Source organism: Nelumbo nucifera, chromosome 5 (assembly GCF_055504915.1).
Source record: "Nelumbo nucifera cultivar China Antique chromosome 5, China Antique-T2T, whole genome shotgun sequence".
NCBI classification, from domain to species: Eukaryota; Viridiplantae; Streptophyta; class Magnoliopsida; order Proteales; family Nelumbonaceae; genus Nelumbo; species Nelumbo nucifera.
Window position 1 is genome coordinate 45,687,638 of NC_142653.1, and position 25,358 is coordinate 45,712,995.

Here is a 25,358-nt window from a genome sequence, read left to right on the forward strand (position 1 = left end):
ATATAAGATATAATGAGAGGAATTCGAATGAGAAGAATGCTTGTTCAAATTATATTTCTATTCTTATTGGAGATGAGGAACCAAATTCAAACATTGGGATATTTTAAAAATAGTATAAATATATTGTATTATAATAATATTTTCTAGTGGCCATTTAGGATGGCTGAAGAAAATAGACTTCTGCCTGCTGTCAGTGGTCATTTGATGGGCTGTCCTTTTCGGTTTTCAACCTCTTTTAATATTCTATTCGGAATGCTTCAAATCAAGTGGATCAACTTGGATGAATCTTCATCTCATCCCTCCCAAACGGCCCCTAGTCACTAGCTTATATAATACATACACCCCTGATTGTGTATTGAGTGCCTTGCATTTCCAAATTAGTTCATTTCCTCTCTTCAATCTCCTCCTTTTCCACACTGTGTATTACTACCATTCACCTTGTTTTACATAGTCATGGCTCTCACTGGTACAGTCCAGATTGAGAAGGAGATCCAGTCCTCTCCAAAGAAGTTCTTTCACCGTTTTATGGACCTTCCAAGCCACTTTCACAAGGCCGTAGGTCACGATTCTCACCGATCGACGTTACTCGAAGGAGATGGAAAGAATGTTGGCTCCCTCCTACACTTTAATTATGCTTTAGGTAATATATACACATCTGCTGCTGAACTGTTATTTCCTTTCTTTCTGACTTGTTATATACTGTTTAACAAAGACTGAATCAGAAAGTTTTAGATCTTCCAGATTTCTTTTGACTGATTTTGGTGCTTTGTTGAGCGTAGATGGAACAACTGTTCTGGGCACGGTTTTTAAGATTGAAGCCCTAGACGAAGAAAAATATTTAGTCATATTTGGAGGCCATGAAGGAGATGCCTTGAAGCGTTACAAAGTCATCAAATTCATCTACCAGGTCATCCCAAAGCATCCCAAGAGCTCAGTGATATGCTCCATAGAATATGAAAAATTAAATGAAAGTGTCCCAGATCCAACTGATTACGTTAACTATGCAGGAAAGATAATTGAAGGAATTGACGGTATTGCTCTCCAGGATTAATAGAAATAAGTTATAAATGGGCTTGTATTAGTGAGCTAATAAAGCAGCACTAAATGACCCATGGTCATCCCTGTATGGAGTGCATCTACTAGTTTGACGCCTTTATCATGTATTACCTTAATTTCTTTCTTCTCTGTGTACACTTTCTTATTTACCCTATAATAAATATAAATGTATGTGCTATGTGTTTGGATGTTTGATAAAAAGAATTGAGCTCTCCATTGACATGCATGATTCAAATATCAATTTTGATGCATTAATGACCCTGAAAATTCATACCCAAAATTAATTTCAGCTAACCATGTTGTTAAATATATAACATATATAGCTTATTTCAACTAATCATGTGTATCATTAATCAATCAACCGAGGGCTGGCTCGTTGGTGTATTAGCTGATTTGATTCAGTGTTTTCGTGAAATTAAATCCCGCAATCAATACTTTGGAGAAAAAGAGGTCAATGGAGAAGTTATTAATGATGCGTGGCACCGAATACCAAAAAAAATGTATATAACATTAAAGACTTTATAACAGCATTAAAGACTCAACTGTGATGCCCATCCCCCAATCCAGGTGTAGGTGGGATTCAATCCCAAGTCTCTACTACAACCAGCAGAAGATTTTACAAACGGACTGGTTGGCACCTTGCTTCATAGTACAGTTTATGTATTATAGATTTTGCTTACTTTGAACCATTGTTTCTTAGGCCTTATCTGTTTAAAATTCTGCTCTAACAAATTATTAATTCAATTTTCAAAAATTAATGAAAGAAAAGGGGTGAATCTCCATTTTCCAAAGTTGAGTCCAATCAATCTAAGGTGTGGAGAGCCCATGCCCATGCCCATACCCATCCTAACCAGACAATTAAATTGAGTAATAGTATGGGGTCTATGTTGAAAAGCGATAAACCGCTGGGTTTCATCCATCCCAAACGGGAATTTATTAATTAAACCTACGATTTATAGTTTGCTTGAAATCGAAGTGAAACAATTTGGCAAATTGTTGGCAGCGAGAAGTAATCTTCTAAAAGCCAGCGTTTCTGTAGAGAGGGGATGAAGGAAAGATGAATGATGACCACAGTATGGCAAATTTTTATATCTTGCTTTTTAATGAAAATCCATATTTCAAAATTTAGATATCATGAGGAAGAGGATATAATTTAGATATCATGATGACATAGGGAGTAGGGAGAAAAGTGGCGCCTCATAGATCACGTCCTACGAGTGCACCACAGCACATCCTAGCGGTGTATTGGGAACAATTCCCTATGACTAGTATGGGAGATGTTTTCGATGCAAGTTGAATTATGCATGTGGGAAACTTGTGGGGTGTCGATATGATCTCTCTGAGTTGAGGGAAAAGCTGGACGGTGTGTGTTAGGTTTCTAGTGTCCTTTTATTTGAATGTTCAACTAGACTAAGAGTATATATATTTCTTTGTTTTAAACATTTTTTTTTTAATTTTTAGGTCATATTAAGGCCCCGTTCACTTTTAGGTAAGCTACATAACCAGTTAAATGCACTTACTCGGGTAAGTGGGAAATATTTACAAATTTATTTTTTTGAAACCTACTTAAAATTATTTTATATTATGTAATATAATATAACATATATTAACATATATTAATAGTTTTATATATATTATGTTATATAATATAGTCGAGGTGGGTTTGGGGTTGGGGTAAGGGTCGAGTGGATAAATACTATCCCCACCCCATCCCTGATCCCTAGAGTTTTGGGCTTCACCAAACCCACCCCGACTGAGGTAGGGCAAAGCCCCACGTGGACAGGTCAAATTACCATCTCTATTATTGACTCCTATCTAGTAGTGAATTAAGTGAGTGGTAGATTCGATTCTTGGGAGCCTAGAATGGCCAGCTACCTAAAGAAGATCCAAGATCTCATCACCCTATTCGAGCACTTCTTCATATAGCAAATACCATGGCCGAGAACTTCTGAGCCAATGCCTTGTCTAAGCTTTCTAGCTCATCTCAGACCAACTTAGGAGGGATTGTTTAAGTTGACACCGCAAATCTCAGACCATCAAGGGGCACCTCTACCGCAAATCTCATACACCCTATCTGAAGTGTCTCCATCGGAGAAGTTGAGCATGTACTCTAGGAAATATACAAAGGAATTTGCGGTGACCATCCCGACGCTTGGGCATCAAGACCAACGTCGAACCACGCTGACAAGAAATTCACTCACGTCACCCTTTAGAGGAAACCCACATCCATTAGAACTTGAAGAAGAAGTTTCTAAGTTGTCTCACTTAGGAACTTCTGTCACCAGCTAGAGCGAACAGAGAAAACAAAACCTTAAGAAAACTCAAGAGAAAAACCTCAAGAAAACTTGAGAGATAAAAGGACTGGTGCACAGATATAAGGCAGAGAGCATAGCAACCATTAATCAATTTATATGAATGAACGAGAAAAATGCTGACCCAAATCCCGTGAAACAATGTTTGAGAAGTTAGGGTTAGGGGCCTGTGTGGGTGGCCCAGACCATTGACAGGGATACTTCAAACTTAGAAGGTAGAACTTGCAGAAAAGACAGAGGTGGACACCGAATGCACTATGAACAGAGTGCAAATGGACTACCTAGCCTCTGGGCTCTGGCCCTTTGCCAACTGGAGCATTCACAGAGACGTTCCCATGGGTGGGTAGGTCTACCAACTTACCAACCATGACAGCACTCAGAAGCTTTCTTATAAGAAATGATTTAACAGAAAGAAGGGTTGCAAGTGAGGCTATCAGTATTACATATATAAGAAAGAAGCTTTCATATATATGTGCAGTAGTTCGCTTGAAATTTTGTGGTTGTGCCGGTCAGTATTACAAAAGACATGAGAATTATGTCTAGAGGCTTACCTCAAGTGAGGCAAGAAAAGGCCTCAAGACTGAAATCTAGCCATGTCAGATTGTATTTTTCACTTTAATAGACCCTTTTATCACTCTGGCTTTAGTAAATTTGTTGTAATTAATCTTTTATATTCATGACATGGATGCTTAGCAAATTTTGTTTTCTCTGCAAAATTGGCATCCCACATTGTTCTTCTACAATGCTTGATGGAAAAACAAACCCTTCTATATTACTTGTTTAATTTCAGCAGCAAGAAAAACCAAAAATAATAAGAAACTGTAACATCCCACTAACAACATAAAGATTCTTAGAAGAAAAAACAAAAATCTGAATTTGGATTTATGGAACTTACAGCCACAAGAATGATTGGTTGCAAACTAGAGAAGGATTTAGATGTTCAAGTCATAAAATTGCCCAAAACAACTGATTTTTGTTTGCTCCTTACATGACAAACTAGATAAGCACAAGTGATTTAGATCCAAACCAGTCAATTGGAACTCAGCCTTTTTTTTTTGGTAATATTTGGAACTCCAATTGAAACCAATCAAAGGACACTTTCAAGTTTCAAATTCACTTTTGGCACCAATTTTCTATGTCAAAATATGCACAAAGACCTTTATAGTGGTATTCTTGAAATCTTTTGAAAAACAAGATAACACAGTTCAAATGTTATCTAAAATAGTTGCAACCACAAAGAAAAGATGTAGAAGAACTCATTCCTAGTATTCCAGGAATAGTAGGATTACAGATTACTAAGAAACTATACTTAATACTTGATATTGCAGAGAATCATGTTTTCTATACTTAATACTTGTAACGCCTGTCCTAGACACTAGAGAATTTTGGAAAAACAATATGAAAAAATGCACGTTATCATTATTCATGCATTCCTATGATGGTACTAAGTTGTATTCAGTCTATTATTCTGGATGAGATGTAATGTCTCAAGTTAAAAGTTGAATAAATATGGTGGATCAAGAAGTGATTTTATGTGCTCATAACATAATTTAATGGTGGATCAAAATCAAATATGGCAAACAACTCGATTCAAATAACAGATCCCATATATAGATGGTGATAATTAATGATGATGATTGATGATGGATACTAACTGCAAGGTAATCATTGTCTCACAATCTTCCTTGCTTGGTATATTAATTCTTCTAAGTTTGATGGATGTATTAAATTTTTGAATCCACCACTGTCAATGAGGGACAACCATGTTTCAAGTAGTAGAGGCTTATGTTTTAATATTAATGGATATAATAAAAGTATTGGCTATTGTTTTGATCTCTTGGTAAATGGGGTCATTGAAAATTGGAGGGGAAGTTTTGAGGTGCGTTTGAAGATATTGTCTTTAGAATGTTATTTGCCCCCACTTAGTTTTTACTGAGTTTGTTATTGGATTATAGGCAAATCCGTTCACAGGATACAATAGTCAAAGTTAATGACTGTTAACTTTGAATTGTGCCTCTTGATCATACTTAATCGAGATCAATGGTGATCAACGGTCAGCATCGCACCAAAACCAAAACCGCCCTTCACGAGCCACGTGGGTGCGCGCGAAGTATTAGAAAAGTGCGCCTCTAAAGCGCCTCATTGTGCCGCACACACGTGTTGCACGGTATCAAACCTCCATACTCTCCTCCACTATTTCTAAGGAAAACTTGTAAATATCCAATGTGCGACAAGTTCAAAATTGGTTTTAGTAAGAGAAAAGTTGTTTTCTAAAGCAAGTATGCAGGTGCAATTTCTCATGTAATTGACCAATCAAACCCATTGGATTTAATCTCTAATGAGATTAAAATCCAATACCATCAATGTTGACAAGGCATGGGCATTGCATGAGACCGTATCTCCTACTGACAAATACTCTACCCACGTTTACCCACAACATATTACTACCGTGCATTGGGAAGATCTCCCCATAAATAATACTATGTAAGAGGGTGAAATGTTTTCGATGTGTATGCGATATTACATCAGTAGACGTGGGCAGATTTCTTGTGTACAGGAGTTCCACACTCATCCCATGAACCTTATGTGTTTTGGCAAAATTTTGGGCAAATACAAACATAATTCTATGATGTTTATGAATTGCTTGGGGGAGCGACGCTTGGCGGAGTGCTACCCTTTCCTCTCTACCCAAAAAAAAATGTTGAAGATGTTTAATTATGAATTGCTGTATACCAACCCATCAAAGGACCCACAGCTTCAATCTAAACCTAGCAAGATTAAATCCAAAACCCATCGATCGACGATATGATTTCAATTCCCTAAAGCATAATGAAGAATAGTGCAAAAGAACTCAACACTAGTTTTTCATATATAATACTATAATTATGTTAATTAATTAACAGTGGACATGAGATAAAAGGAGACTAATGTAAGTAGCTGCTGACCCCATATAATTGAGTTAAGGCAAAGGCATGGGTGATGATAAAATAGAAAGGCTGATTCCTGAAGCAATAACAAATTTATTATTACATGCAGCTCCGAAAGGTGTCATGTGAATTGAATGAAGGATGACCGAAAATTGATTTTAAGTGATCGTGACAAATTTTAATGATGGAACAAAAACTAACTAATTATGGTGAAGTAGCAGAGCCCATTTGATTAATTAGTACATGGCTTAGATGATGATAATGATTATGAATGATATTGACTGCATGCAAGTTAATTATGGTCACATACACTCTTGCATTGAAATCACACCTTTGATGGGGAATACGTTTACTATTTGGAACATGGTTGTTGGTCCCCCATTATTATGGGGATTGAAGAATTTAATACAGAAGTTTCATGTACAAAATAAAAGGAAAAAAAAAAAAACTCTGCACTGAATTAATTTTCCATGGTTCTATGGTTATGCTCATTAAATCCTAATTTTCCATGGTTCCTGAATTTTTACATTATTAATTTGTTATTATGAATAAAACTTCGTCTTTTATTCATAAAAGATGAAAAATAATGAAGTTCTTTCACTGGTACAGTCCAGATTGAGAAGGAGATCCAGTCCTCTCCAAAGAAGTTCTTTCACCGTTTTATGGACTTTCCAAGCCACTTTCACAAGGCCGTAGGTCATGATTCTCACCGATCGACGTTACTCGAAGGAGATGGAAAGAATGTTGGCTCCCTCTTACACTTTAATTATGCTTTAGGTAATATACACACATCTGCGGCTGAACTGTTATTTCCTTTCTTTCTGACTTGTTGGGTTTGTTTATGGTTATTTACTATTTAACAAAGACTGAATCAGAAAGTTTTAGATCTTCCAGATTTCTTTTGACTGATTTTGGTGCTTTGTTGACCGTAGATGGAACAACTGACGAAGAAAAATATTTTGTCATATTTGGAGGCCATGAAGGAGACCTCTTGAAGCTTTACAAAGTCTTCAAAATCATCTATCAGATCATCCCAAAGCATCCCAAGAGCTCAGTGATATGCTCCATAGAATATGAAAAATTAAATGAAAGTGTCCCAGATCCAACTGATTACGTTACCTATGGAGGAAAGGTAATTGAAGGACTTGACGGTATTGTTCTCCAGGATTAATAGAAATAAGTTATAAATGGGCTTGTATTAGTATTTTGGAGAAAAAGAGTTCAATGGAGAAGTTATCAACGATGCATGGCATCGAATACCAAAATAAATGTATATAACATTAAAGACTTTATAACAGCATTCAAGACTCAACTGTGATGCCCATCCCTCAATACAGGTGTAGGTGGGATTTAATCCCAAGTCTCCACTACGATCAGCAAGAAATTTTTCAAACAAACAGGTTGGCACCTTGCTTCGTCATAGATTTTGCTTGCTTTGAACCATTGTTTCTTAGGCCTTATTTGGTTAAAATTCTGCCCTAACAAATTATTAATTCAATTTTCAAAAGTTAATTCCCTATGCAGCCAACCTCCAGAAAGAAAAGGGGTGAATCTCCATTTTCCAAAGTTTGAGTCCAATCTAAGGTGTGGAGAGCCCATGCCCATCCTAACCGGACAATTAAATCGAGTAATCGCACGGGGTCTATGTTGAAAAGCTATAAACCGCTGGGTTTCATCCATCCCAAACGGGAATTTAATAATTAAACCTACGATTTATAGTTTGCTTGAAATGGAGGTGAAGCAATTTGGCAAATTGTTGGCAGCGAGAAGTAATGTTTTAGAAGCCAGCGTTTCTGTAGAGAGGGGATGAAGGAAAATGCACTTACTCGGGTAAGTGGAAAACATTTACAAATTTATTTTTTTGAAACCTACTTAAAATTATTTTATATTATGTAATATAATATAACATATATTAACATATATTAATAGTTTTATATATATTATGGCTTAATGAAAATCCATATTTCAAAATTTAGAAATCATGATGAAGAGGATATAATAAAAGGAAGAAACTTTCATATTGCTTCCTGTTTTTAAATAAGCACTTATTGAAACTAGACAATCAACTTTTGGGCTCTACATCTGCTACCCACTCGTGTTCCCCACATTGCTCCCCACTCACATAGGACAGTGACATATATGTCCCTTAACATGCACTCTCTATGTGAGGATAAGTTCATTTTGCATGTGCCACTGCCACTAATCAAACTTGCAGTTGCTCCATTAGAACTAAAAGAGCGCTATTCTTCCTTTTCTTCTCTAAAAGAGCTCACCAGAACTCCAACCTATCTTCTTCTCCCTTTGCCTGTTCCTCTCATATTTGACACCGATAGTATTAAAGAATCACCAAATATTTCCCCCATTGGTTGATTACCGATGAAAAGACGTAACTGGTAGGATTGTGGGCTCAGTTGCATTTGTTGCAGGTGAAATGAGTTTCGGAGAGGAACACCACATCGTAATCTGAGGGAACAACAGGGCAAAGAGGGTTAGGATTGGTAATATATACAAATAATGGTATTTTTTTTTGGGAAATTACTGTTCAGTCCACCCACAGAATTCTTAACTCTACCATACAGTTGGATAGGTGTCAGATTGGAATTGATGTCAATACACTTATCTGTATATTTTTTTTGGTACAAAATACTTATGTCCACTGCCTAATGGTAAAATGAGATAGGGAGTAGGGAGAAAAGTGGCGGCCCATGGATCACGCCCTACGAGTGCACCACAGAGCATCCTAACGGTGTATTGGGAACATCTCCCTATGACTGGTATGGAAGATGTTTCCAATGCAAGTTGAATTATGCATGTGGGGCGCTTGTGGGGTGCCGATATGATCTCACTGAGTTGAGGGAAAAGCTGGATGGTGTGTGTTAGGTTTCTAGTGTCCTTTTGTTTGAATGTTCAACTAGACTAAGACTATTTTTTTTAAAACATTTTTTTTTTATTTTTAGGTCACATTAAAGCCCCGTTCACTTTTAGGTAAGCTACTTACCCAAGTAAATGCACTTACTCGGGTAAGTGGGAAACACTTACAAATTTATATTTTTTAAACCTACTTAGAACTATTTTATATTATGTAATATAATATAGAACAATATAATATAACATATATTAACATGCATTAATAGTTATATATATATATATATTATGTTATATAATATAGTCGAGGTGGGTTTGGGGTTGGGGTAAGGGTCGGGTGGATAAATACTATCCCCACCCCGTCCCTGATCCCTAGAGTTTTGGGTTTCACCAAACCCACCCCAACTGAGGTAGTTTGCCCCATGTGGACATGTCAAATTACCATCTCTATTATTGACTCCTATCTATTAGTGAATTAAGTGAGTGGTAGATTCGATTCTTGGGAGCCTAGCATAGCCAGCTACCTGAAGAAGATCCAAGATCTCATCACCCTATTCGAGCATTTCTTCATATAGCAAATACCATGGGCCGAGAACTTCTGAGTCGATGCCTCGTCTAAGCTTGCTAGCTCATCTCAGACCAACTTAGGAGGGATTGTTTAAGTTGACACCTTGTCAATTCATCTCAGAGCAGCTTAGTACTGCATAATCAAGAGGCACCTCTACCGCAAATCTCATACACCCTATCTGAAGTGTCTCCCTCAAAGAAGCTGAGCATGTACTCTGGGAAATACACAAAGAAATTTGCGGTGACCATCCCGATGCTTGAACCCTATCTTACAAAGCTCTTTGGAAAAGGTACTTATGGCGGACCATGAAGAAAGATGCCACGTAGCTCATACAAAGTGCAACCACTATCAAAGGCATTCTAACCTACTCCATTAGGTAGAAGTCCCCTAAACACTGGTAACTAGTCCTTAGCCTTTGTTCAATAGGGCACAAACATCTCCGATGCTTTCCCTCCCACGGTTGAATAAAAGAAATTCCTTTTCAGGGCCTTTGACTACTTCACAAAGTGTGTCTAAGTTGAACCCTTGCCACACATTACAACCCAGAATGCCTAAGGCTTCTTATGGAGAACCATCATATGTCGCTTTGGAGTTCCCCGAGTGTTGATCATTGACAAGGACAATGACTGGAGAGATCTTATTCAGCCTGGCATTCGGTGTAGAAGTAGTGTTCCTAGCAGAAATTGGATCCCCCACTCTCCAAATAGAGTTCTACAATGAGGACCTCCATACTGTACTAGATCTCATTGAAGAAACCAAAGACTGAACCCAAACCATAATGGAGGCATATCAATAGAGAATGACCAAGTACTCTGACCTCCAGTCCACTATAGACACTTCAAGTCAAGAGAACTCATCCTCCACAAGGTTATTGTACCAGATCTTGATGTAGGGAAGCTCAAACCAAATTCGTAAAGACCATCTAGAGCGAGCAAAGTGTTGGGACCAAGTTCCTACAAGCTAAAAGACCTCAATGGAAACCCTATACTAAGGAGTTGGAATTCAAGCAATCTAAAAATGTATTATTAGTGAGCGGTGTCGAGCTGAATGCCAATCGAACCCTTTGTAATTATTTGATTGAAGCAATAAAGCCATCTCTACATAAGAAAATGAGAAACTGCAGCACTATATAAACACACACAAAACACAACATGCCAGGACCTAGCCGACCACCAAAGGATGAGGCATAGCACTTAGCCTAGCCTAAGCTAGGCAAGGTGAGAATGACGTCCCTGCCACCTATAGCAAGAGAATGATAGTCAAACACCAACCCATGGTATCCGCATGACACCTACAAGGCCGATGACCCATGGTGACTCCCCTGGCCAAGCGCCAGAGTAGAGTTGGCTAAGGAACAGGCGCATGGCTTTCCTCTTATAGTGCACAAAACCCTTTTGCTAGGAGTCGATGTCATAGTTGTCTAGCTCGGTCTTGAAGTCGTTAGACACCTTCAACTCAGCCATAACATCTTGCTTTGTCCAAGCAACCCTCGCCTCAGCCCCCCTATCGCCTTCTTCGCCTCGTGAAGAGGATTCTTCAGTTTCTCAAGTCGTCCTCCTAGGTCTCCACAACCTTTTTAGACTCAACTAGCTTGGCCTTCAGCATGACATTCTCTACCTCTCTACCTGGCGAATCTCTAGAGACCACATATATGATTGACCTAGCTGCTAACCGTGCAAACGACCTACAAAGAAAAGAAGATGTCAGCCTGACCTATTGAAGTTAGAAGAATTAAGTACATAGAGGGATTGGACTTACCACCATAGTATCATGGATGGTTGAGCTCTCCATTGCCCAGCTTGTACGTAGGGGTGGATTCGAGTCGAGCTGAGCCGAATAGCTAGTTATTCGAGCTCGGCTCGCCAAGGTAGTACTAGGCTTGAGCTCGAGCTTGAGGCTTGGTTTGAGCTAGAGCATTGAGCTCGAGCTCGGCTCGACTCGATCTCGACTTGTGAAAAATGTTTTATAAAAATAAAAAAATATTATATAATATTTTTTATTTGATATTTAAAAAATTAAGAATTATAATAATTAGTTATTATTATATATACAAGTAAAAATATTATATATGTAATTTTTTTATTATATATGTTATTTTTATAATAATAATTATATTATTATTATTATTATTATTATTATTATTATTATTATTATTATTATTATTATTATTATTATTATTATTATTATTATTATTATTATTATATGTATGTATGTATGTATGTATGAACATAACTATTTGAGTCGGCTCGCGAGCTTCACGAGCCGAGCTTTATTAGACTCGAGTTTGTCTCGATTAAAACCAAGTTGAGCCGAGCTTGAGTAGCTCGTGAATTGTTAGGCTAATGGATACCCCTACTTTTATGACACATAGTCTCCTTTTAGATTTCGGCTTATAGCATGGCTTGGGCAAGTTGCTTGGCCACACCCTCAATGTCCAACATGTCCCTAGGATGGACACTCTAGTTTGCCTGGTACACCCCGACCTCCTCCTCTTCCTCTTCCTCGACATCAAGGATCTGTCCTTCAAGACATCTAGGAGGGGAGTACACCCTCAATCTCCAATGGACACGTGAGGAGAGAACATTTGATGGCCGAGGAGTCGTCTCATCAGGTTGACGCTGGGGAGGGACCACACCCGATGACGAGGCTATAGCCTTCATCTTTGTAGTGGCATGAAAGGACAATTAGTACTTAGAAGAATCAAGAGCAAAGGGAGAACTATTAGAAACTCCTACAGTGTAAGAACCAACCAACAAGGGGGTTACAACAGCCCAACTCGGATCAACATGGTGGATGAGGTGTACTATCATGACAACCAGCTTAGGAGCAAAAGGCCAACCATCCTAGTCTTCACAATGAAAAATCCCTCCGTCCAATGATTAACCAAGGTGGGATCTCCAATGATCACCTTGGCATTCGGCTGGGCTAAGAAATAGTAATAGGTAAAGTGATCAGGATGTTATGGATGGTGCAAAAGCAAAGGAGCCCAACCAAATATTGAAAGGAGTTTAGTATCAACTGAACGGACTAGAGATGATGCCATCTCAGCACTGTTACCATGCTATGGGGACTCTTTTCATACACACAAAGCTCATCGGGCCAAGGTGAATCCACCCCTCATCTATTTTAGGGCACCTTAGTTCGTACTCATCAAGAGGGATATGCTATATGTTTCCCTTATGCTCAACATGTTCTTCACCACCAGCTTATAGGAAGCCATGGTGAATCACTCCCAGAACCTCGAGGGAACTTTGGGTCCTCATCCAAGATTTCCACTTTGACCTCCTCGGTTTCCTCGACCTTAACCCCCTCAACCTTGGATAGAGTGAACTCACTCCCTAACTCCTCTTGAACCACAACCACATTGGCATTAGTCTCAAGGACAACTACCTTAGTAGCCTTACATTAAGACCTTTACTCATGCTCACCCCCCGAGCTAGAGCTACCCTAATTGGAAGAAGAGAAAATAAATGAAGAAGACGAGGACGAGGATATTTTACAAAAATGAAGAAGCATGGAAACACTTAACAAGGATAAAGACTTGTCGAAGACCAACTCTAGAGGGCCCTCTCACTCAAATAATGAAGTTAAATGGTTCACTCTCCTCCTTATATTGAGCAAACCAATAATCAAGATTGAAGCTATCAGATGGTCTAGATCCATCCCCGCGCGCATGACTGCGAAGCCAAAACAACATGGCCATGGTTCCCTAACCTAGCCTGACCACACCTCAACTGATCCAATGAAGATAATAAGTTCCTTATCCAAGCATGACAATAGCTCTTCCACTTCATCTCGGCTGAACACCCCTCTCCTCAACTTCATATCCGGGGGATTGGTGATAGTGTCATGCCTCAATCGGTTGAAATTTCTACATGGATGTTGTCATATGCCAGGCTTAGTTTACCTCTTTAGGCCACATCAGCGGATTGGTACACCACACATCAAGTTCAGTGGGTGATCCAACAAGTGAGAACATCGGAAGGAAGCATGATCTCTCTCACCAATAAGCATCCCGTAGGGGAACGTGAGACTATCCAAAGAACTCGGTTGTCACGTAGATGCTCTCATATCCCAAGGTTAGTTGACCTCTTTAGGCCACATCAACGGACCAGTACACCACACATCAAGTTCAATGGACGATCCAACAAGCAAGAACCACAGAAGGAAGCATGATCTCTTTAACCAATCAGCATCCCGTAGGGGAACATGTCCATGTGCACCATAGACTTGGCTATTTAATGGCATCTCCCCTCGATATACAATTTCTCTTATCTCTCCCACTCTTCAGCCTTCTTTCTCTCCTACCTCTTTTACCTTCCTTGGCCCGGACCAGCATGCCCTTAACAGTTAGGCCCAATTGACCTCTACCCACAACTTGTTGACTTAAGCATTAAAGTCCTTCCCTGAGGACCTCCTCGTTGGGACCTTTGGCCAAGCTTTAATTACAGGTTCTACTCAGTGAATCACGTTGTCCTTCTACCTTGGCTCGATTAATTTGTTATGCGTCCACCTTAGTTGGAACAACTTCATATACCAACTATCTAGGGTCAAATTCACCGTGCCATATGTAGAAATGAATAAATGGTACGGTGAAACATGATTCATGTAACTTAACCAAATATTTGCTATAAGGTGTAGATAATGATAATGATGATGACCGATAGTGATTGCAAGCTAATTATTGTTTCACACTCTTTCTTGATGTATTAAATTCTTTTATTATTTATTATGTGAAACTCGATTTAATAATAAGAAATGCTGACTTTGGTGGAAATAATAAGAAAAGATTTTAAGCCATCATAATTTAATGATGGATATATATGTGGTAATTAATAGAATAACATGAAGAAATAGTAATCCAACTCCATAATTGTTTAAGCTGAACAAAAATAAAAACCCAAATAGTTGGAACAAGGCTTACGCTAAGTATAAATAATAGGAGTGATAAGCACTGATTTTGGGTTGGGACCACTCTTAAAATAAGTACGATTTATGTTTGGTAATTAAGCTTATATAAGTGCTTATTCTTGACAATAAGTGCTTATTTGAAAGCCAAGCTTATATTTATGTATTTATTGAATAAATGCTTATTCTGTATTTTTGTGTTTTAAATGCAAAAAAGTCCCCAGGTATGTTTCAAAATATAGATTATATAGTCAGAGAGGTGGTAATTGGGCGGATTGGGTTGAGTTTCAATTCAAACCATCTAATCCCTCAACTCATTAATGACCCATTAAGATTAAATTAAATGGGTTGGGTTTAATTTAAACATGTTTTAACTTAACCCAGCCTTCCCGACCCGTTAATATATATAATTCATTAAATGATACATATAAATTATAAAAAAAAAGTGTAACATAAATTGAAGAAAAATACAGATATTATAGAAAAGAAAAAGAAAAAAATAACAGAAATTATATGAAAATATTAAAAATTATAGAAAAATAATAAAATTTACGAAAAAATTGTAAAAATTATATATAAAATTAAAACACATAAATTAACAGAAATTCCAAAAAATACAGAAACCACAAATTACACAAAATAACAAAATTGCAAAATAATATAACAAAATTTATAGAAAAATATAAAAATGATAAAATCAGAAATTATAGGAAAAAAACAAAAAACTACACTAAAACGAAGGAAATGAGTGTACAGAAACCAGATATACAGTGGAGGTGAAGGGGCGGCTCTGGTAATTGAATATTTCATCGCAAAAGTGAATGGCGTTGGAGTGGGAGCTCATGTGATCATCATTTCCAATGCAAGCAATGACAACACCCAACTCTAACCCTTGAGTTCATCTCTGCCCTCTGATTATTTTGGTTTGTTGATCATTGAATGAGAAGTGAATGATTAACAAATGAATAAGAAAAAAAAATAAGGCATTACCGCTTCGAGAGAGCCATTGATGTTGTTTCGTTGGTCCATTTCATCACCACTTACAAATCATGGGATAAAAGAAAGATCAATGCATTTGTTCTATTGGAATCTCAGAAATATAGAAGTTTGAAGCACCGGAGGGGAATAGCTAGTAGCAAACGACAGATTAATTGATTAAACTAGAGAGAACTCAGAACTCATCTGCTGTGGCTTTTCCTCTATTGCAGGATTTACATTATATTTGCATTGTTTTTAAACACAGGCAAAAGTAGGCTTTCCGTTTGATAACGTAGTTTTTTGTCAATGCATAAATATAATGTTGTCAAATACAGGCAAAAATGAATTAGAGTACAAATTTACCCGGAACCAGGATTTACACTACATTTGCATTGTTTTCAAACGCAGCTTCAATAGAAGTTTATGATTTTAGAGTTGCACAGATTGCCTAGAATTTGATCAGTGCAAACTGCATTAATAAATTTTTATTAATGTGAATGGCATCGGTTGGGATAAGAGCTCTAGCATATGGTTAGGATGGCAAGACTACATTTGCATTGTTCACTTTTGCCTGTGTTTTTGGCAATGTAGGCATTAGCGTTTGGAAACAATGCATTGTCAATGCATAAATATAATGTTGTTAAATATTGATAAAAGTGAATCAAAGTACAAATTTACCCTGAACCAGAATTTACACTACATTTGCATTGTTTCCAAACGCAGCCTCAGTAAAAGTTTATGATTTTAGAGTTGCAAAGATTGGCTAGAATCTGATCAGTGCAAACTGCGTTCATAAATTCTTATTAATGTGAATGGCATCAGTTGGTATAAGAGCTCTAGCATCTGGTTAGGATGGCGAGACAAGGTGGGATTAGAAGACAAGGAGATGCAAACTCAGTGGCTATCAGCATACATACCAACGTCGAACCACACTGACAAGAAATTCATTCACGTCACCCATTAGAGAAAACCCACATCCATTAGAACATGAAGAAGAAGTTTCTACGTTGTCTCGCCCAGGAACTTCTGTCACCAGCTAGAGCGAACCATGGAAGGATATAAGGAAAACGAGCATCAACCTGCATGATAGTCGAATTGGGGACTAGGACTTAGTTTAGAAAGAGTGCAGCTACATACAGAACAAAACAAAATACAAGGTTTTGTAATCTAGATATTTGTATTTATATTATTTCCAAACTGAGCCTAAGGTGCAAGATCTAAGAGTTTTCTGACACTATTCACCCAAAAAAATTTTGTTGATTGGATTAGTAATGTAGATTAATTTGAACTTCAAATTGATGATGTGCAATCTGACAGATTCCTACTGGAGGGAAATTCAGATGTCGAGCTAGCGAGTTCATCAAGTCAACCTATAAAAAGACAATGTTAGAGTGCCCAAACTGCTTTATTTGGAATGGGCACTTTGATGCTTAAGTGAGCAAGCTAAAGAATTTAGAGAGAGTTAAAGAGTGAAAGAGCTAGAGTATTTGAGAGCTGAATCACGCGTACCTTCTCTGAGGGAGGGGACGTCTTTATAAAGGTGTAAGAAGCTGGGAGATTCCTATTACGCGTCCGAGATTCCCGCGAAACCATGCCCGCCATGTTCGGAGGAAGTCTTTCAATCGGATACGTGATCCACATAGAGGGATAAGGTCTGTTCGATAAACTCCGATGCAGATGATGCCGATAGATGGGTCTAATAGTCAAGCGTCGTGATCCCAGAGAAGTCAGAGACGGTAACTCACTCAAGGCGGAGATCCGGTAGGTCGCTAGCTAAACTCGGATTAGGTTGGTAAAAGCAAGTCACCTCTCATACCGACCTGGTGTCTTGACAGAACTAGGGTAGTCCTATGGAAGGAAGTCGCATCATACACTGACTTGAGATCCCATCTAGTTATTCACAATTTAGTCTACCGGGGTGGCCCTAAGGTCACTGATGTAGTCATAAAGTGTCTGAGGTGATTTGTTTACGTGGTGCTGAGGTGTCACCCAACTATTCTAAGATGCCACATGTCATGATGTCATTGGAGGACCAAATTACCCCTCATCAATTGCCCCCCATTCCTGAGTACGGGGTGGTCAGTCCGATGAGGGAGTAGTTATGACTTGAAGCAATTTGGTCCATTCTCCATCCTCACTTGCAGTTCGATCAATTTCTCAGGATCGGGTCGGTTCAATCAGTCCGACCTGGGTGCAAGGTAGCGTACCAAGGACGTGTGAATGTCACACAACTATTAGGCCACGTGGACGTAAAAAATACGCTAAATTGATTTCACCTCAAAATACAAACTGTCACACCCTTGCGAACCACTGGATCTAACCGATCTCACTCATTTATAGTTCAGTCCATCCTTCTATAAATAGGGCCCTCGGGGGCCCATTTTTTCTCATCCCTATCTTTGGATTTCTTGGTGAGATCGTGGAGCTCAGCATTATTGGAGTGCTTAGTGTTGTCGGCGAGGTCAGTCTATTCATCTTAGGTGAGTCATTTCCCTTTGCTCCATTTCATTCATAATGTCTGGTAGTGAGTCCAAAGAAGAGGGGGGTCCATTCAATCGGGCTAAGAAAGGAACCTCGGCTCAAGACCGATGTAATTTTCATAAGAGGGCCTCGTCTTCATGTAGGGTTAAATCCCCAGACCAGTTCAGTCCTTTCGAGCTCTCTGTTGATAACGTGTACGAGCTCACTGCCCGATATAGGATTCCAAATGAGTTCGACTACCCTCTTCCTCTTGAGGGGTACCTGTGGGAGCTCGAGGATGATGAGATAGTTGTCTTCGAGGAGGCCCTAAAAGCGGGTCTTTGGTTTTCCCTTAGATATAGAGATCTTTAGTAGGATATGTCATGTAAAGCGAGTGCCAAATTAGACCCATTGCTTCTACATCAGCTACCGACCTGGGTTTAGGCTTCTAGGTGGTTTTCCGTCCAAGATCACGAACTGGAAGACGAAGTTCTTCTTTCTGAGTCGTGAGGAAGGCTAGCCTATGCCGATGACCTAGAGGTCCAAGGTAAAAAGGTGCGAGGTCGAGTTTGACGAGGAGTTGCTGAACGACCTTAGACTCCTTGTCGAACATCGCTCCTTGGTCAACGAGTTCCTGGCCGAACCAATGCTCATCGAGGCCGGCCTTAGCTCCATGGGTAGGTCAAACTATATTCATTACATTCGAAATTTATTTCCTGCCATTTTTATTTCCACTAATCTTCATTTAATGGCAAGGATGACTAGCTTTCCTTTGACCATAAACGCAACACGAAAATTGTCTAAGAAGAAGAGGAGGGTAGTTGATGGATCTAGCCCCGAGGTTGAAGAGAGGTCGGCAGAAGGTCGCCATGCTACGGTTGACCTGGAAGAGGGAAGCAACCCGATTCAGGCGGACCATGCTCACATCACTCCACTACAACCAATGAGCACGTCCCACTTCGATGAGGCAACGACTCCTTATGGTCCGTAGGTCCCTCTGGAAATTCCTCAGGTCAATTACTTGATCACTTATTGGATTCATGACCCATATGTGGTGCTTCATATGGGAAGGGGTAGTATTCTCCTTCCTGAATAGTGAGTCAGGCACTCTGACGATGTTCAACAAGTTGAAGTTGCTGCTATTAAGCGCGTTTGCCGATCTCTGGAGTTTGAACAGGAGAGAATTGAAGCATTGGTTCCTTCTCTAAAAGGGGGCTTCAAATTGTGCCACCGCTTTCTTCGACACCAGTACCTAGACCTTGACTTGGGCTCTATCTCGCTTAGGTCGGTCCCAGAGGATCTGACCCAGGAGGTTGACGAAGAGGCAACTACTCCAGAGGAGGTAGACAGCGATGAGGACGATGGTGAAGGCAGTGACGAGAATGATGAATAGTGGTGAACTCCTTTTTTTTGTTTTTTTTACTACTGAACACCGGGCCTACGAGCTCAATAAAGCATGAATTTGTTGCAACCTATTCACTGGTGGTATGAAATCCTTTCTTAAATGGAACTTATGAAGTCTTCCCTTTCTCTTTGTTTCTTCTCTTTTTTTTATTAGGTCCGTGGTGAAATACCGATGTCCTTTGAGATCAATTCAAGTGTGGTAGGAGCCAAGTCAAAATGCTGCTGAGCTAGATAAATGGAGGGCTGACCTGCATAGATCGGTCTACCATCTACCAACACGTTTCAAGGTCAGCTTGAGGGGGCTCTGTGAGCTAATCAGTTGTTCTACAGCCGTGGGTGCACCTAAAGCATCTAGGAGCCGGGCACGAAATGTGGATGCATCTATGCCATCGCAAGGGAGTGACTCTCCTGGGTCTACGCTCACGGGTCAATGCCACTCATGTCCTATACCTGCTCTTAGAACTACTAGCCGTCCACTCCTACTAGAGACATGGGGGGCTCACCTAGAGGGGGTGGTTCTACTATTTGCGGGTGGCCTACTCTTACAGAAACTATGAAAGGTTTGACCTATGAAGCTAGTCCCACAGTCAGCTAGCTACTCTCATGGGAGCCATGGAGGGCTCAATTAGCAGTGAGAAATTGTAGTTACGGCTAGGAGACTTAGGGCCGAATTGTCGAAGCTTGCCCGAGCTGGTCATTCAAATTTTGTCCCCCTTGTGATAAAATCATCAACATGTGTGCTACTGTTGGTGTTGGACGGTAGGTCGATGCCACATCTACACTACATCTATCCTCAAAGACTCTGGCCATCTACTCCTACGATAGCCATAGGGAGCTCAACCTGTAGGGGTGGCTCTACTATTTGTAGGTCACCAACTCACACGGGAGCCTTGAAAGGCTTGACCCACAAGGGCGACTACATAGTCCATTGGTTGCCGACTCCCGTGGGAGCTACAAAGGGCTAGACCTATAGAGGTGACCTCGCGAACAAAGCTGACAAGTGTTATTCAGGCTAATTACCATTGAGTGCGAATTTAAAATGAGGGTTAAGAACTTGGCTTTTAAGTAGCGGTTCCCACAAATGGCACCAATTGATGATGTGTGATCTGACAACTCCCTATTGGAGGGCAACTCAGATTTCGAGCTAGCGAGTTCGTTGGTCGATCTACAAAAAGACAGTCTTAGAGTGCTTGGGATGCTTTACCCGGGGTGGGTACTCCGATGCTTAAGTTAGCGAGCTGGAGATTTTGGAGAGAGATAAAGAGCGAAAGAGCTAGAGTGTTTGAGAGTTGAATCCTATGTACCTTCCCTAAGGGAGGGGACGCCTTTATATAGCCGTAAGCAATCGGGAGCTTCTTGTAATGCGTATGAGATTCCTAGGAAACCATGTCGACCATGTTTCGAGGAGATCTCTCAATCGAATACGTGTTCCACACAAAGGGATAAGGTCCATTCGATCAAATCCGATGCAGATAGATGGGTCTAACGGTCGAGCATTGTGATCCCGGATAAGTCGGAGATGGTAATTCACTCGAGGAGGAGATCTGTCAAGTCGCTAGCTGAACTTGGATTAGGTCGGTAGAAGCAGGTTGCCTCTCATGCCGACCTACATTTTGATGGGACCGGGGTAGTCCGATGGAAGCAGGTCGCATCATACACTGACCTAAGATCCCATCTAGGTGTTCGCAGTTCGGTCTACCAAGGTGGCCCCAAGGTCACTGATGCAGTCATAAAGTGTCCAAGGTGATCTGTTTACGTGGTACCAACGTGATGATTTACTTACATTGTGCTGAAATGACACCCAATTATTCTAAGATGCCACATGTCATGATGTCATTGAAGGACCAAATTATCCTTTATCAAAAAACATCACGGTAGAAAAACCACTGTCTTTGATAACTTTTGAAATTAGGTGGCCAATGCCAAGGTTTTTAGGCAGGAGCCATTGAAATTTTGAACAATTCTCTAACCCAACCCATCCAAGTTGCACTTCTGTCCTTGGCTACCTTGACCCCATCACATAAGTTAATAATTGGAACACGGATTTCATTAATGAACCTAGGCCTAAGGCACCCTGTTACCTAATTATCCACACCCATGCAGAATCTGGGAATATAATCCAAATCCCTCTTCCTTCATCGCATGAAATCAGGTCCTGAGCCATACCCGAAACCCCTGAGCCATTAACAATAAAAGTCTACATTGATTAAAATCTCTCGGGGCCAACAAATTCATATAAATCAAACTATAAATTTAAAATATGAATCTAACAAATTTATACAATACATGAATAAATGAGCAAAAAAAACTCGCAAAGGGCATCAGAAGATGGATGGATGGCCTGCTTTTATTGTGTACATACATACATAACGAATTTAAATTAATTAATTGCTAGAAAATAAACGAGTAGTTTAAGCATAACTGCACATGCCGTATGCACAGGAGCTCCCTTTGTTGCATTTGTTGTTGCATTGGCCACAATTCTTCTTGTCAAACAAAGGGTTCACGCACTCGCCCTCGCAGCATATCTCTGGGTGTCTGCACTTTCTCCCACACATTCCACAGTTGAGCCTGTCTGTTAGCACATTAACACACTTCTTCTTGCAGCAATCAGGTCCTGCACTTCCCTTGGAACGACAAACTCTAGGAAACTTGTTACAAGTCATCACAGTCGTTTTAGCATTTACTTGTGTGAGGAATCGACTTGTCCCTCGGAGGGAAGATGGTTGCCCAAAACCAGACAATGGGAAGTCACCATCCGAATTACTGTCAACTACAACTGTGTCATCTTCATCAACCTCCAGTACTGCTACTTCTTCATCAGTAGTTGGTGTTGCAGCAAGACTAAAAGCTAAAGCAGCCATAGCAATTGCTAAAATGAGGAAGATCCTTAATGACCTCATTGTGGGAGAGAGAGAGAGAGAGATTTGAAAGCAGTTATGTTTTTGGATGGGGGATAAGGAGAGGGTGGTGGGTATTTATAGAGAGAGAGAGAGAGAGAGCAAAATAAGTATGCTAGAGAGGGAATGCATGGGACTACATGCAGTAATTCAAGTGGGGTGGTCTAATTCAACGGCTACCTCGTTCAAGTAAACGAAAGTTAGGCTCCCAAAAAATTCCTAAAACGTCAAACGGTAGGCAGGCAAAGCGAGGAGACTTCAAAGAAAGGAAAGGCAGTTGAAACCCCAAATTCCGACGAGTCCGAATTAACAGCCGCAAGTGTTGGCTTAGAGCATTGCTCACAGAAGATATCGTGCCGTTATTCTGGTATTAGCTCATGATTCATGAACAATAGCAATGTTCACTGTACAGAGTTCTTACGTATATATATGCATTAGCTAGAAGAAACCGGCCGTTACAAATGCACCATTCCTTGCTTTTATCTTCTATTTCGCCTTCGGATTACTTACAGTGACGCGTTTACGTCTCTTACCATGCTTTCTCTTCATTGCTGTAAAGGTTGGAAGTGGCAAGACCCCCGATGTTGCTCCATCTTGAACCATCTCTATCTCCTCTACAACAGTATTCAGTTGACTTTTTTTATGTGCCTACGACATTTTTGTATACCCACGTTGCTGCCACCAATTTAGATGATTACGACAATAATAGTATAATAATGGGACTGTTCAGTTTGAATGAATGGCATGTTGTAATTTAAAAGAATAAAAATAATTAAGATAAAAAATAGTCAAAAATTATTGTACAGGTCAAACTAATCGATAGTTCGACCTCCCGGATCAGCGGGTTGCTGACCAAACCAACGAATTTTGTTAAAAGGAATGGTTCGGGGATGAAACGGTTTCCAAGCCATATATACGGTCCAACCGTAGGTCAAGGATAGTTCCAAAATCAGGCTATTCTCTACTGTTAATGGACGAATCAAACTGTTGGTGGGTTGTGAGATGTATGAACACGAAATGGCAAGAATGACACCATTTCTGTTTTCTTTGGTTTCGGTTCTGTGAATGGTAACACTGTTGAAATATTGATTTTTCCTCTATGCTTACTTGGCTTCTTCTGAGCTCAGAGCCTTTGGCTGTAAGTTAAAATTGTTAATAAACTAATTAATGGAGGAACAGAGCATATCATCATATTTTAATCTCAAAATTTTGACACGTGGATAATTGGGTACTTGCCCTGCCGTCGGTTGATGGTTACTGGAGCTTACATAACGGCGGGTGTGGGTCGGTTTTCTGGCGCAGTTTGAGGAAAGAAGATACGAACGGAGGAAAAGAAAAGAAAGGAAGCAGAGAAGGAGAAGAGGGGGGGCATCACTGTAGCCCAAAAACCAGTAAATGAAAACGAATTTCTTTTTGAAATCCAAACTGCCATTAAGTATGAATTTAACCCAAAAACCAGTAAACGAAAATGAAATTTCTTTTGAAATCCAAACTGCCATTAAGTATGAATTCCCCTGTTAGATTTAAAATAGGTTGATTTAGCTGATTTGGTGCAATACTTCTCAAAAAGTCAACAACTGCTCGTGCGCATTTAAGATTGTAGAAATAATATAAAATCTATATCTCATTACTGATTTGCTTTCTTGAGTTGATATAATCAACCCTTATAATTGGTTGTTGATAATGATCATCTGTGTTTTTTATTTAGAACAAAAACATCAATTTAACCCTTATTGAAATCCAAGTGTTCCAGTTGGCTCCCACTTTCTACTTAATACGTACGTGGCATTAAGACATAGCACCTGCGAAACTCTCGCATTTCTCCTCAAAGCAATTTTCTGACTCGACCCATAAAGAATTAAAGACCTTACATGTATGATGACCGTCTCTTTCATTTGATTAAAGCTTGTTTTTTAATTACAAATCATAAATCCGGCGGATTCTTCTAGATAAAGCTTGTTGATTAATTACAAATCGTAAACCCTGCGGTCAATCAGTCATTTGGAATGCTTCAAAGAATAAACTGAACCCCCTTAATGAATCCTTCATTTCATCCCTCCCAAACGGCCCCTAATATCATACGCCCCAGTTTGTGTGTTGAGTGTCTTGCGTACAAAGTTCATTTCCTCTCTTCAATCCCCTCGTTTCTGTGTATTAATGCATCGTCATGGCTCTTACTGGTAAGCTCGAGTATGAGAAGGAAATCAAGGCCGATCCAAAGAAGTTCTTTCACTGTTTTATGGACCACCCGAACCACCTTCACAAGGCCGTAGTCCATGAATCTCACCGCGCAACAATACTTGAAGGAGATGGAAAGAATATAGGCTCTTCTGTACACTTTAATTATGCTTTAGGTTATATATAGACAGACATCTTCTGCAACCCCCAATCCAAACATCCCATGAATTTCTTTCTTTATTTTTTTTGTTTTGAGATGAACACTTGTTGGATTTGTTCATGGTTATATGCTATTTAACAAAGAGAAGTGATGAAAATTACAGATTTTTTGACTAATTATGGTGTCTTTGTTGATGGTAGATGGAAAAACTGTTTCGAGCACGGCTGTAAAGATTGAAGCTGTAGACGAGGAAAAATATTCAGTCACACTTAGATGCTATGAAGGAGATGTCATGAAGCACTACAAAGTATTCAAGGTGCACTGTCAGGTCTTCACAGGTTCAGCGAAATGCTGTATAGAATATGAAAAATTAAATGAAAGTGTTCCAGAACCAACTGAGTACATAGACTTTGCACGAAAGATGTTGGAAGGAATTTTTAAAGAGTCCGATCACAATTAATGTATATCAATTTCCTGTATGTTAAATCAAAATTAATTTCAATCAATCACAACAAAGATATCGCATCGTTTATTTACTTTTTATTAGTTCATATTTGATAATGTATATATCATTAAAGACTTTAATAATATTAAAGATTTAAATGTGATGTATCATTTTATTATTGGTTCTTTTTTTTTTTT

The 25,358-nt window shown here is 39.4% G+C and overlaps 2 protein-coding genes across 2 annotated transcripts; one reads left to right on the forward strand and one right to left on the reverse strand.

Moving 5' to 3' along the window:
* Positions 1-453: 453 nt before the first annotated feature.
* LOC109115491 (MLP-like protein 43) lies at positions 454-7,466 on the forward strand. The gene is made up of 4 exons (XM_088888200.1): positions 454-640; positions 780-1,031; positions 6,905-7,072; positions 7,228-7,466. The coding sequence occupies exons 1-4, from the start codon at positions 454-456 to the stop codon at positions 7,464-7,466; spliced, it is 846 nt and encodes a 281-aa protein (XP_088744326.1).
* A 14,258-nt stretch (positions 7,467-21,724) lies between these two features.
* LOC104608539 (uncharacterized) lies at positions 21,725-22,407 on the reverse strand. The gene has a single exon (XM_010274573.2). It carries the CDS (start codon positions 22,379-22,381, stop codon positions 21,890-21,892), a length of 492 nt encoding a protein of 163 aa, XP_010272875.1. The 5' UTR covers positions 22,382-22,407; the 3' UTR covers positions 21,725-21,889.
* Positions 22,408-25,358: the final 2,951 nt, after the last annotated feature.

Excerpts from the sequence above, each read along its gene's own strand:
- LOC104608539 (XM_010274573.2), bottom strand. The coding sequence starts at position 22,381 with ATGAGGTCATTAAGGATCTTCCTCATTTTAGCAATTGCTATGGCTGCT.
- LOC109115491 (XM_088888200.1), top strand. The coding sequence starts at position 454 with ATGGCTCTCACTGGTACAGTCCAGATTGAGAAGGAGATCCAGTCCTCT. Across the intron at positions 641-779 it reads ACACTTTAATTATGCTTTAG|ATGGAACAACTGTTCTGGGC; the intron begins GTAATATATACA and ends TGTTGAGCGTAG. Across the intron at positions 7,073-7,227 it reads ACACTTTAATTATGCTTTAG|ATGGAACAACTGACGAAGAA; the intron begins GTAATATACACA and ends TGTTGACCGTAG.